Genomic DNA, 13,425 nt, shown 5'->3' with positions numbered 1-13,425 from the left:
GTAGGCATGTAGTATTGGTGCTGCTAAAAATTGGACATATATATTATGTTGCTCAAATTCCCTACCTTATGCTTTATCTGAGCTGTAGCTGAAGGTGAAACAGCTATGAGATTTCTGCAGCCAAACCCTAGCCACACAGGGTCAGGGCCTTACTGTAGCACTGTCTAAGCAGGTTTGCCTAGAGATCTTCACAAGAGACAACATTTAAGTACTAAATCAAGCTCTTCTTTTAAGTCAGACTACTGTTTTCATTTAAAAAGAACAACTTCTTCTAGTTTATGTGAATATAAGGTTGTAATTAAAATAAGCTGACTTATTTTTAGCTAGTCTGTTGTATTCTTCAGCTGTGCACAGTCCAACCTCTGTGGGCTTTAGCCCTCTTCCCAATCAAGGTAGGAGGTATCACATTGTCTCAGAATCCTTTCTTACACAATTTCTGTCAGAAGCAGCAAGTGAAATGTAGCTAAAGAAGGACTATAAAATGGTTTCACATATGGGGCTGGGAAGTTGGCTCAGTGGTAGAGCACTTGCCTTGCATGCCTGAGGCCCTGGGTTCGATTCCTCAGCACCACATAAGCAAAAAGAAAAAAGCCGGAAGTAGTGTTGTGGCTCAAGTGGTGGAGCGCTAGCCTTGAGCTGAAGAGCTGAGGGACAGCTCCCAGGCCCAGAGTTCAGGCTCCACGACCGGACCCAAAAAAAAAAAAAATGGTTTCACATAAAAGAAAGCTTTACTGAGACATTTAAAAGTTGTGTTAAAAACTCTTGGGTACAATTATATCATTCTAGGGACAATGAATCAAACGTTAATAAAATAAGCCTTATGTTTTGAACAGAAGTAAGCTAACAATTTGTGTACTAGCTTCTGTACTCTGATGACAGAATTCTTCAACTTTCATAAAGGAAATTATATGCAAATATGAATCAGTCTATCTAGGCCGAGTGCTTGTGGCTCATGCCTATAATCCTAGCTACTCAAGAGGTTGAGATCTGAGGATCGTGGTTCAAAGTCAGCCCAGGCAGGAAAGTCCATGAATCTCTTATCTTCAATTAACCACCAGAAAACCAGAAGTGGTGCTGTGGCTCAAGTGGTAGAGTGCTAGCCTTGAGCTGAAGAGCTAAGGGACATCACCCAGGTCCAGAGTTCAAGCAACCAACAAAAAATATTTATACAAAAAAAGAAAGAAAAGAATCCACTTTTTTTAGTTTTCTAGATATTTTTCCATAACTTTGAAAATTCTCTTTTGTGACAATAGTTCCAGAATACTGCTACTGGTGATTGAGACAGAAGAGATACATGCAACTTAAAGAAAAGTTCTTAAGTTTTAAAGAAAAGCTATTTTTAATATTTCACATTTTCCAGTGTTCTGAATTTAGTTCTTACTTAATAACCAGTTTTCAAAATTACATGTTCATTGTACCAAAAAAGTCAGTCCAGTTGTACACAAAAGCTATCTACCACCCCTTTTCCAAAGATAACCTCTGTTACTGATCTAATCTGTATCTCTATATGCTTCATACTTAATTATTGAGGTCCATGTGTATTTATTTTGACTAAAACCCTTTTATGGATTATGAGCTTGTATCTGTTTTTCTGTTGAGGATTTTGTATTTCACAAGCTTCTATATAATAAATACCTTTTAGTTGTAAATCATACTTGTATAGTAGAAGTCTGTGTCATCAAATTTATGTTTTCCATAACAAAAAGCTTTGGATGATGTTAGTATTTTTCAAAATTAGACAGATATTTACTTATATTTTCTTTGGACGTTTTCTTTATGTTATAGTCTGAGATATATAATTTTTTGTTGTTTTTCCTGTATGTTAGCCAGTATCATGCTAATTAAAATCTTCAGATTTAAGAGGCTGTCAAGCTCTGTACCAATGGGCCTCAGGGTGAGGGCATAGTGATCGTATGACTTCTCTAGGGACCAAGCTCTCCTTTTCCTCTTAGCAGGAAGACTCCACCAATGCCATTAAGACATTGAGGTTATCTTTATCTGAACCGTGGCTGACCAGTAAAACAGTTATCAGGTTTTTGCCAACAGACCTCAGTCTCACAGGGACCAGGTCCTTTCTATAGCAGCCTCTAAGCAGAAGAATTGCTTTGAGGTCCTGACACAAGACAACATGTAAAAAGACAACAAAAGCAAAAACTTGTCTTAAGTCAGAATATTGTTCATGTTAGAATTCTCATCATGCCCGTCACCTGCCCATACTGACTTCCCTCTCCTTTGCCTAGGTAGTCCAGGAATAGATTAGAGCAGCAGTGCCTGTGTATTGGTAGCTTTTCTTGGACAGAGAGAGAGACTTTAGCAGCCTATCCCCATCTGCCCTTGTATAGACTGGCAGGTAGGTGATCTTAGTGAGCATACTGGTGGGAGGATAAAGGTATTCTTTATTACTTAATTCTTCTAGACTATGACACACAGACATAGATCTCAGATGAGATGAATTTTTAAAGATTTATTATCCTTTGCATGCATTTTCAGTAACCTGAGGTTTGAGGTTCTTTTCTTTTCCTTCCTTCCTTCCTTCCTTCCTTCCTTCCTTCCTTCCTTCCTTCCTTCCTTCCTTCCTTCCTTTCTTCCTTTCTGCTAGTACAAGGTTTTAACTTGTTTGGCTTGGCTGGTGTTCTACCACTTGAGCCACATCTCCTGCCTGGCCTTTTGCTGGTTATTTTGGAAATGGAATCCATGGACTATTTTGCCCAGGTTTGCCTGAGTAGCCTATTATTACCAGTGGCATGAGCTACTGGTGTCTGGCTTCTTCTCTTAATAGTAAAATTCTCCCAAATATTTCACCAACACTATTTTAAATGAGCTATCCCCAAAGGGTTCTTGCTTTTGCTGAATTCGAGGAGGATAAGATAAATAGATTAGCTAGGATGACTTAGAGTAGGATATATCTGAGCTCTCTAATCCTATGGGGGATTTTTTTTTCTTACAATGTATCTTTTTGTGTGCAGAGACTTGTAATCGCTTCTTGGTGACCAGTTATGTCATGGATTTTCTTAGAAATAACATGATTAGGCGTAGAACAAGAGGAAATGTTATCAGAATGAAGAAGTAAAGAGCAGGCCTTAGCCATTGCCTTTTTCCTCATTCAGTAGAGAACCTCAGACATATCATTTGGCTTTTAGACAGTGGTCCTCTGTCTTGTTAAGTAGAGGTAAAAGGGCCAGGCAAGGCTTTCCAAGTTTTCCTATTCATCAGATTAAATAATATTAAATAGCTTATAGAATCTAAAACTCTGGTGACTATGAATTATCGTATTTTTTTCTTCCCAGAAAAACTATCAATTTAAATGCCTTTCAATGGCCAGTTTAGCAGACTGTGCTATGTCTCATTCCTGCTTGAACTGAGAACACTCTATAATGTCCATCTATGTGTATTATTTGCCCCAGAAACTTGGCACCCTCAGTTTTGTTTCCATCTGCCATCTTCGCATCATTTTGAAATTATAAAACTGAGCTAGCAAAAAGTAAAGTGATAGACCCCCATGTGGCTACCTAGATAGTGATAGGGACTCTCCTAACCAGTATCTAAAGGAGGAAGAGGAAGTGTAGAGATCACCCAGTTAAACACCTTTCATTTTCAGTAACTTCCAGTGGAATTATGGATGGAGATAAGACTGAAGGAAAAACTTGGTCATTTCTCTGAGGTAACAAGAGTTGCAAGACAGCAGCAGACTTCTCTGGCCCCAATTCCTGAAAGCGCATGCTCCTCAGAACACCCACAGTGATACCACAGATAGAGTTCAATGTGTGAATGGATTGTGTTTGGAAAATTCATTAGTAAGCAGATGACTTAGAATTCTTTACTGATTTTCCCAAGGAAACGATGTCATGATGAAGATGAGGTTCCCAGACAAGTCCATAAAAGCTGTTACTATCATGAGATGTGAGATTTGCAAAAGGGGGCTCTAACTGTCTATGTTCAAGGAAAATAGCAAGAGCTATTCATTCCACATCCCTGGGCAGAGAGCCAGCACTGAGCAGAATTTTGAAATGAGACAATCATGTGTAATATGTTCTTTCTGGCCTTGTGCCTCTTTCCCACCAGTGTCCAGGGCTCCTGTGGACTCTTTCCTGGCCAGGGATAAGCCTGGACTACATCATGCCTGCCTCTTTCCTGTCTTCTCCAGAGCTACCCACTCACAATGTGAGATGTTGAGGAAAGATGAAGATTGCACATGAAGAACTAGTCGGTTATCTGGCTGTGAGGGCTGACAGTTTTCAACCATAGGCTGCTGCTGTCTAGGTTCATTTTTTAACAGAACAATCCCTAAAAGCGGGCCAGGTTTCTCTCTGTTTCTTATAGCTATTTCCCCTCTACTTTTAAACAAGGGAGTTGTTAACCTATGATTTATGTATTTCTAGAAATTAAGGAAAAAATGGGTATTTTTAGGTTTTTCTGGTCAAAATTAAACACCTTTTTATTCAATTCAAATGACCCTTCTCCTCCCACTGTTCACTGATGTTTCAAACTTTTAGATTCTTCAAAATGTCCATGTTTTTATCACATTTGTCAGCACCAGAGATTCAGTAGGCAGACCCAACATTGGTTAGGATTTATTTTTAGCTCCTGAGTGTAGGTGAATGTAAACTGGAAAATCCCTATGATGTGTATACTTCCTACAAAATAACTTCCTTGATTTGTTTCACTGCTTTCATTTTTAGCAGTTTCATCTTTGAGACTACTTGGTAGTACTTCCCTAGACCTGTACAACAGTTTTCTTGTCATCAATTCAAAAAAAATGACACTTTTAAGAAAAGTGAGGCAATGGGTTGGGTAGGAGAGGTGGGTGAGAATGTTGTAAGGAGTGACATTGATCAAGAGACATTGTATTCATAAACTGCTCTGTGAAATGGCAACTCCTTTATACAATTACCTACAGAAAATAAAGCTTTAAAAAATAATGTTGGTTTTTTTGTTGCTGTTTTTGTTTTGGGTTTGTTTTTTTTTGTTTTGTTTTGTTTTGTTTTTTGCCAGTCATGGGGCCTGAACTCTGGGCCTGGGCGCTGTCCCTCAGCTCTTCAGCTCCATAGCGCTCTACCACTTGAGCCACAGTGCCACTTACAGCTTTTCCTGCTTATATGGTGCTAAGGAATCTAACCCAGGGCCCCATGCATGCAAGGCAAGCACTCTACCACTGAGCCACCTTCCCAGCCCTAATGTTAGTTTTAATAGTAACTAACCAGTAAACTCTGAACATCATTCTATGCAAAAAAAAGAAGAAGAAGAAGAAGAAATCATTTTAAAGAAATAACTAAGAAGCGTGGTGCCAATGGCTCACACCTATAATCCTAACTACTCAGGAGGCTGAAATCTGAGGATTGCGGTTCAAAGCAAGCTCAGGCAGCAAAGTCCATGAGACTCTTATCTACAATTAACCACCAGAAGTGGCACTGTGGCTCAAGTGGTAAAGTTCTAGCCTTCAGCTGAAGAGCTAAGGGACAGCACCCAGGCCCAGAATTCAAGTCCCAAGACCAACCAAAAAAAAGAAAAAAGAACTAAGATATCCAGCTTAGTCTAAATAGGGGCCTCTTCAGCAGGTCTGGCTTTCCTTCACCTGAGACCCATTCTTTCATGTGAAAGTAAATAAATGAAGCACTTTGGGGAAGGAAGGACTCTGGATAGGCAGAGTAGAGTAAAAGACTTACATGTCACTGTGGGAACTGGGCAGGGGACACAGCCTCAAAGAGTGAGTATCCTCCCCTGCGAAATAGGGAAAGTCACCCTGCCTCATGGGCATCTCATGAAGGCTACCACTTGAGCCATAAGCTCTATTTCTGGCTTTTTCTGGTGCTTAATTAGAGATAAGAGTCTCAAGGACTTTCCTGCCTTGTCTGGCTTCAAACCATGATCCTCAAATCTCTGCTTCCTATTTGCTAGGATTACAGGCATGAGCCACTGATGCCTAGCTTTGTTCCTTCTTTTTAAGACACATGCCTCTGCATAGCGCATAGCCTAATGACATTGTGGACTGAGATTGTGCTCATCTCAAATGTATTCTGTTTGGTTGCTTCTCAATCCCTAACTCCACCTTCTGTAGCATGTCACATTTCTGAATGCTGATGCTCCTGAAAGCCCCTAGGCATTGCAACATCTGTTGTTCAAAAATCACTTTTTTCACTGTCTTATAATCAAATCATAAGGAATTGAAGGCAGTTCCAATTTTATACTTTAATATTACTTTGGACCCCCTAAATAAGCTGATATAATATATTGTACTTTTACTCTGCTTTTCTTGTTTACAAAAGGCTTTGTTTGCTGAGTGCAGAGAGCTGTCCCATACAATAACTTATTCAGTGCAACAAACCTGAGAAGAGATTGTATCAGTCTTGAACCTTTTCATTTTGAAGGGACAGGAAGGCCAACTCAGAATGGCTTAGAAAAAAAAAAAAGAAAGAAAGATTTTTTTGGCTTCTCTCCCTGAGAAATCAGGCTGTAAGGTAGAGCTGGATCAGAGGCACAAAGAAATCATTAAGGGTAACGATGCTTGGCTTTGTGTTCTACTGTGTTAGCTTTCATCTCAGGCTATATGGTGGTTAGTTTGGGTAGCTATAGGTCTTATCCAACGGGAAAAGAGAGCAGGCATACACACCTCTTTGAACTAATGAATTCAGCATATCAATTGTCCTAGACTGAGTCATGGTCCTATTTCTAGAATCAGCTATGGAGACATTTCCTGAAATGGGGACACATTAGATGGATACAGAGGTCATGATCTTTCAGTATAAAATCTGAATATTGTTTCTAGGGAATTAATGAGTGTCCACTATAGATATTATATTGTGTGTCTGTCTGTCTATGTGCTTGCATGTGTGCCAGTCCTGAGGCTTGGACTCCGGGCCTGAGCACTGCCCCTAAGCTTTTGTGCTCAAGGGACACTCTACCACGTGAGTCACAGCTCCACTATGAGCTTTTTTGGTAGTTAATTGGAGATAAAGAGTCTTACAAACTTTCTTTCCTACCCAGACTAACTTTGAACCAAGATCTTCACATTTCAGCCTCTTTGGTAGTGAGGATTACAGGCATTAGCCACCAATACCCAGTTTATATATTATTATTGTCATTTATATATATATATATATATATATATATATATATATGTATGTATGTATGTATACTGGTGCTTAGAGAAGATTGGCCAGTGTTCTAAATGTCTCAAAATGTGACCAGGGCATCCTTAATGCCAAGGACTTCTTACTCAGAATCCTATCCTTTTAGAATACTTCTATCCCTGACCATGAGAGCAAATGTGTGTGGCCACTAGGCAGAGAGGAGACAGTATTGCACACTGCAGGCCTCCCCGATTCCATTTGCTCCAGCAAAGTGTGTCCATAGATATTTCTTACTCTTTGTATGTGTCTTTCTTCACTCTCAAAATAGTATAATCTTTTCCCTACCCAATATACATTGAGACCCAGATGAGGTGTTGCGAAAGAAGTTTGAGGATTATGTATGTTTTCAGGAATGCAAAATAGCCTTTCTTTTTTACAAACTCCATATGGTTTGTAAAGACATCAGGTTTTATTTTTCAGTGACATCAAGAAAATTTGTGAGACACTTTCCAGTTTGCAAAGTATGCTTCATATATCTTGTTGCATTTAAATATTCCAAACAATGAAACATAGGAAAAACAAACCATCAGAGGGTTGAGAAACTGGCCCTGGAATAAACCAGTACTGAGTGCAACACCTTGGACTTAGCCTTTCACTCTACTCCACAGTGATTCAATCAACTCAGGGTAGATCATTCTCAGCCAAAGTAAACACGGATGAATTGATAAATAGTACCATTTTTAATGTTACCTAAGATTTATTTATGTATTTTCTGGTGTTTAATAAATTGTCTGCTTTTAAAATATGCTTGGGTTAATATCTTAATTTGATGTTGTATAAAACAAAATCAGGATCAATACTTGTACATAACCAAGAGAAAATATATCCATCTCTCAAAATGTGAAGACCAAGAGTTCTACATTACTACATTAAGTGCTGTCTTGAAAAATAATCTTACATCACCAAAGAATCTTTCCCCTCTTATAATACCTTCATATGATATTTCACAAGTCTGAAAACAAACTTTGGCGAAATAGCTGCAGACATAGATTTTCATCCATGACAGCAAGGCATACTAGGAAGACCTCACAACTGGCAGATGGTCATATGGTCACAGTGATGTGGGATTGGTTGGTGTACCCACAAAGCTGTTGAAGTGATAAGTGGTGTGGTTGCTGATATCATGGCCTCAAAGTTCTTCACACCCCTCCCTTCATTCCAACCTCAACTAATAATCATGCCCCAGGGCCTCCAGACAGGTGATAGAGAATGGGCTATAAGTCTTTCCTAATGGAAGCCATGTTTGTCAGATAGTTACTGGCATTGTCATCTCTTACATGTGGCCATGTTTAATCAGGTCCTGGCTTATAGCACTGAGTGGTGGTAACAGGAATAATACCTGCCTCAACTGAAGGTGTATTGAGCATGACACTGGTGTGTGCCTGTGTTTGCCCAATTCTGTAGCCACTGGCTACATTTTCTTGTTATTGAAATATGGTAGTTCTAAAATGATGTACTTTAAGTGTAAGATAAAAGCTTTCACAACAGTGTATAAAATAACTCGTTATTTTTACATTATGTGTTAAAATGTTTTATATATTTTGGTTAGGTAATACATACTGAAATTTAATATTCACAATAATCAGGATTGAATGCAGGGTTTTGCACTTGCTAAGCAGGCAACCTCCAGCCCTTTTTGCATTGTTTTGTTTGTTTTGGGGGACTGGGGATTGACCCCAAGACATTGCACTTGCTAGGTAAGCGCTTTGCCACTGATCTACATCCTAGCCCTGGCACTCAGTATTTTTGAGGCAGGGTCTTGCTTTATGCTCAGTCTAGCCTGGGCTGTGATCCTCCTACTTGTGCTTCCCAATGTTGCTAAAGATGACAGATACCACCACTGAGCCCAGCCTTGGTGCTTCTCCCATAGCTGGGATCACATGTGCGCATGTGTGTGGAAACCAAGCTGTTTTTCCCAGAATCTATACCTGTTCTGGTTCCACTTAGACTTCTGAGAGGACTCTTAAAGTTGCATGTTTGTCTTAGTCCATTTATGATTCTACAACAATACCATACTTGGCCTGAGGTCCAAAATACAAGAGGCCCTGGTCCAAAATGCAAGATCTTACCTGAAAAGTAACAAAAGCAAAAAAGAATTGGCTCATTGTTCATGCAGTGGAGTGCTTGGAGGCCCTGTGCTCAATCTCCCGTGCTAGGAAGCGGGGGACAAAAAAGGAGGGGTGCTTTATAACTGCACCTCCAGAATAAAAAAGGAATGTTGTATCTGCATGTGGTAGAGAGCAGAAGGCAAAGCTGGGCAAAGTCTCAAGCATTTCCTGGCAAGATGTTGGCCCAAGCTGTGCCCAAACCATGACCCCCCAGTCTTCACCTCCCAGGACCTAGGATTTCAGGCTTGAGCCATTGTACCTGGCTCTTCAAGGTCCTTTATAAGCACACCTGGTCCCATCCATGAAGACAGAGCTCTCATGACTTAATCGCTTCTTAAAGGCTATACCTCTTCATAGCCCACTGGCAACATTTGAATATTGTAAGGAACACAGTCAAACCACAGTAAACATAAGACTGATTCTTGATCTTACTTTCCCAAGCCTACTCCCTTCTCCCCAGTATTTAGTAGTGGCAGAGGAGTCATCTTTCAATGTTCTCTTCCTCTACCCTCATATCTATTCCTTTATCACATTCTGTTGAGTCTGTCTTCAGATTATATTCCACTTCTCTCTACCACTCATCTCTTATAGGACCATTATCTCTGAGTAGACCATTGCAGTATCTCATTACTAGTCTCCCTACCTCCATTCCTGTCTCTCTGTAACTTCCAAGATGAACATTTTACATTGTCAAGTCATTCTCCTCGGTCTTCCATATACATGTCATCTTCCTAACTAGTAGTAAAACACTTCACCCTTATAAAAGCCATATGGGGGGGGGCAGGGAGGAAAAGTGGGAGACAAATGAGGGAGGAGGTAACATGTTCAACAAGAAGTATACTCATGCCTGTCATCCTGGCTACTCAGGAGGCTGAGATCTGAGGATCATTCAAAGCCAACCCAGGCAGGCAGGGTTGTGAGAGTCTGTGAGAGTCTTATCTCCAGTAAACCACCAGAAAACTGGAAGTGGCACTAAGGCTCAAGTAGAAGAATATTTGCCTTAAGCTGAAGAGCTGAGGGACAGCACCCCAGGCCCAGAGTTCAAGCCCCCACGACTGACCAAAACAGAAATGTTCTCACTACCTAACTGTAACCCCTCTGTACATCACCTTGACAATAAAAAAAAAATTGTTTTTTTTCATCAGTTGTGAGGCTTGAACTCTGGGTTTGGGCTCTTTCCCTCAGCTTTTCATCTCAAGGCTAGCACTCTACCACTTGAGCCATACTGCCACTTCCAGTTTTCTGGTGGTTTATTGGAGATAAGCGTCTCATGGACTTAACTGCCCTGGGTGGCTTTGAACCGAGATCCTCAGATCTCAGCTTCCTGAGTAGCTAGGATTATAGGCATGAGCCACAGGCACCCAGATGACAATAAAATAAAAAAAAATAAAAGCCTTACAGGATTTGACCCTTTCATTGCTGGATATTCTCTGTCTTTCTTAGCTTCTTGCCTTAGTTTACTTCCTGATCCCTTCAACTTTCCACTGAGTATCTTCCTCAAAGCCTCAGTGTTCTTTGCCATGTGCTCAGGGAGTTTGTTCTGCAATCAAGTCTCTGTATAAGGCTCACCTTGCTGTCTGCACAACCTTCTCTGTACATTGGTAATCTACTTGTTAAATACCTGAGCCCCCCCCCCCCGCCCTCCATATTATATCTACTCTGAACTTTGAGTGGACAACTGGTAGCTTCTCTGGATTGGTTGGATTCTTCGGTGTTCCTTGTAGAAGATGAAGGACTCTTTGTGCATACAGAATCCTAAAAAGTAGTGTGTCATCCAGATAAGCATGGATATGCTTGCAGTTTTCCCAGCATGCATATATTTGCACTTTAGAGTTTTGCCTCTGGATAATCCAGAGATAACATTTTTGTGGCAGACGTAAAAAGCGATGAATCCATATGAGAAATCCTATTCCCAGATGAGAGTGCTTCCTCAGGAATGCTAGGAGAGCTGGGGACCCGAGGCTGTGATTTAGTGACAGAGGGGAGTGAACTTATCCTAGAAACGTAAGAACAAGAGACTTCTAATGAGACCTGACAGTTCAAGGGCTGAAGAAGGAGGCTAATCTTTTTTTTTTCCTGCCCACCCAGTCTTCATACAAATGTAAATATGCCTCCTGCAACAAATTGCCAAATGTGGTTTTAATTTGTAAGTACCCCGCCTTGTCTTTCTCTTCCTCCATTTTTCCTTTTCTTTCTTCTTCTTTTTCTTCTTCAAAACTAAGTCACAGGTTTTGCACTTTTTGAACTGGACATTTCCTCCTGTCATTCTTGTCACCTCTTCTGATGTCCCTTTTCTTCCAAAGACATTTCCCCCATTGTTGTCAGAGAATTGTGAGATGAGAGTGGACTGCTCGGTTTTTGAAGTTCCCAGAAGAAATACATGTGCTCTTTAAACGGAATTTTAAAAAGAAGTAAGACAAGGATTGAATCCAATCTGAGATTTGAAGAGTGTCAGTATCGGGGCATCATACTTTATGTAGTGTTCACAGGATCCATTGTTGTTATTTATGACCCTGTCTGCCTTCCATTGTGGACTTCTTCCAGCCTTGGGGAATTTACATCATTCCTAATAGCAAAAGGCTTTCTGGTTCCCACAGAGTTGTTCAAAGCCTGACTCATGCTCCTTATGTTAATTGTTCAGCCCCGAAAATACAGCACTTACTGGGTGTGGTTGTAAAGGGAAAATCTACTGTACTTACAGGGCATGTTTAGAAGTGTTTCACACATAAATCTCCATTGCTCCCAATCTCTCCCAGTCATTCCCTTTCCCCTCCTTTCTTTCTGTCTGACTGAACTTCTAAAATATTGGGGTTTTTTTTCAGGCCACTAGTAAATTTAGAATAATAACACATCTAGAATAATAATAACAAATCTAGAATAATAACACAACAAAAAAATAATAACACATCAAAGTCCAGTATAATCCAGTAAAGCTAATAGTATTTGAATTTACTATTAAAATTGACTGTAACTGATTTTGACTTTCTATGATACTGGCCTGGGTCTAAAGTGATAGCACTGTAAGAAAGCTAAAGGTTACTCGTGACTCTGTGGTGTGGGCAGTGATTGGGTACAATCTATGACATCATATGGGGAGATAGCCAGGCATAATGATGGCTGCCATCTACCAAGTTCTCAGGGGCTGTCACTGTTTTTCCTTACGTAAGCCAAAGTAAAATAAGGACCTACTGGTGACTTATAAAACTGTCCCTTGCGGTGGCAACATTTTACTGGAGTTTGAGGTGGAAGAATACTTAATGTAAGTATTCAGAAAACAAAAGAAGTTAACACCTTGCTCGGATTATCGACTTACTAAGCAAAAGGAAAAGATTAAAAATGCATAGCATGGATCATTACTGGAGGAGGTTGGAGTCTTTTATATTTTATAATTACATCCTTATGAAATTATCATGGGTATATAAAAAAGTAGATGATCAATGAATTATATAAAACCCTGGTGCTGGCTAGTATAAGAAAAAATAAACTCTCAAGTTTTTAGTTTATCAATTGACAAACTCCAATTTTCAAGATATTGATACCAGAAGGTTTAACCTGATGTAGTCTTGAGGATTAAAGGATATATTCTTAATAGAGAAAATGTTGGGAATTTTTATAATCAAGGTGTTAATCACTGTGCCACCAAGTCTTCCTATAAATATGCTATGCCTAGCTCAGTAACTATACTTGCGGATCATTTGGTCCACAGAGATATCAGTCAGTGGCCTTGAATTCCCAGATGGTTTGGAATCTTTTATGTGATAGCCTTGTATGTTTGTATAGAATGTGTAGATTGCTGGTGGAAAAGAAGTTGTAAATCTACCAGAAAGTCCTAAATGAAAAAGTCAAAATATCCTGCAACACTAAGCAGTTTCATTATGTTTTCACAAAAATAAAGCTATCCATCTGAACTTTTAGACTGTAACTGTTTTCTTTCATGTTCAGCTCTCATTTCTGATTGAATCTTTGTTATCATTCCAGACAGAAAGAGCTCTCCATGGAGTATCTGATTATTTTGCTGAGTGTGCAAAGTCTCCTTCCTCCCAGAGCAAACGCAAGAGAAATACTCTGAAAGAAATGTAAGTCTAGCATGTTTCCTCTTTTTAATTTTTGACTGCCTGCATGTATGGATGGGTCACCTGAAGTATAGAATTAATTAAGAGTACATGGGGCACAGAAGAAAAAGAACTAAG

At 39.8% G+C, this 13,425-nt stretch overlaps 1 protein-coding gene across 1 annotated transcript in view; it reads left to right on the top strand.

The window, feature by feature from the left end:
- LOC122120466 (SLX4 interacting protein) overlaps window positions 1-13,425 on the top strand; it is a 132,489-nt gene that overhangs the window by 116,630 nt on the left and 2,434 nt on the right. Inside the window, 1 exon segment of the mRNA XM_042694716.1 lies at window positions 13,214-13,311. Coding sequence (XP_042550650.1) covers window positions 13,214-13,311 — 98 coding nt within the window.

The sequence above is a fragment of the Dipodomys spectabilis genome, unplaced genomic scaffold, assembly GCF_019054845.1.
Source record: "Dipodomys spectabilis isolate Male_0828 unplaced genomic scaffold, ASM1905484v1 ptg000175l, whole genome shotgun sequence".
Classification (NCBI taxonomy): Eukaryota; Metazoa; Chordata; class Mammalia; order Rodentia; family Heteromyidae; genus Dipodomys; species Dipodomys spectabilis.
Note: the sequence above shows the minus strand (reverse complement) of the source record. Positions and strands in the feature narration are given on the sequence as shown.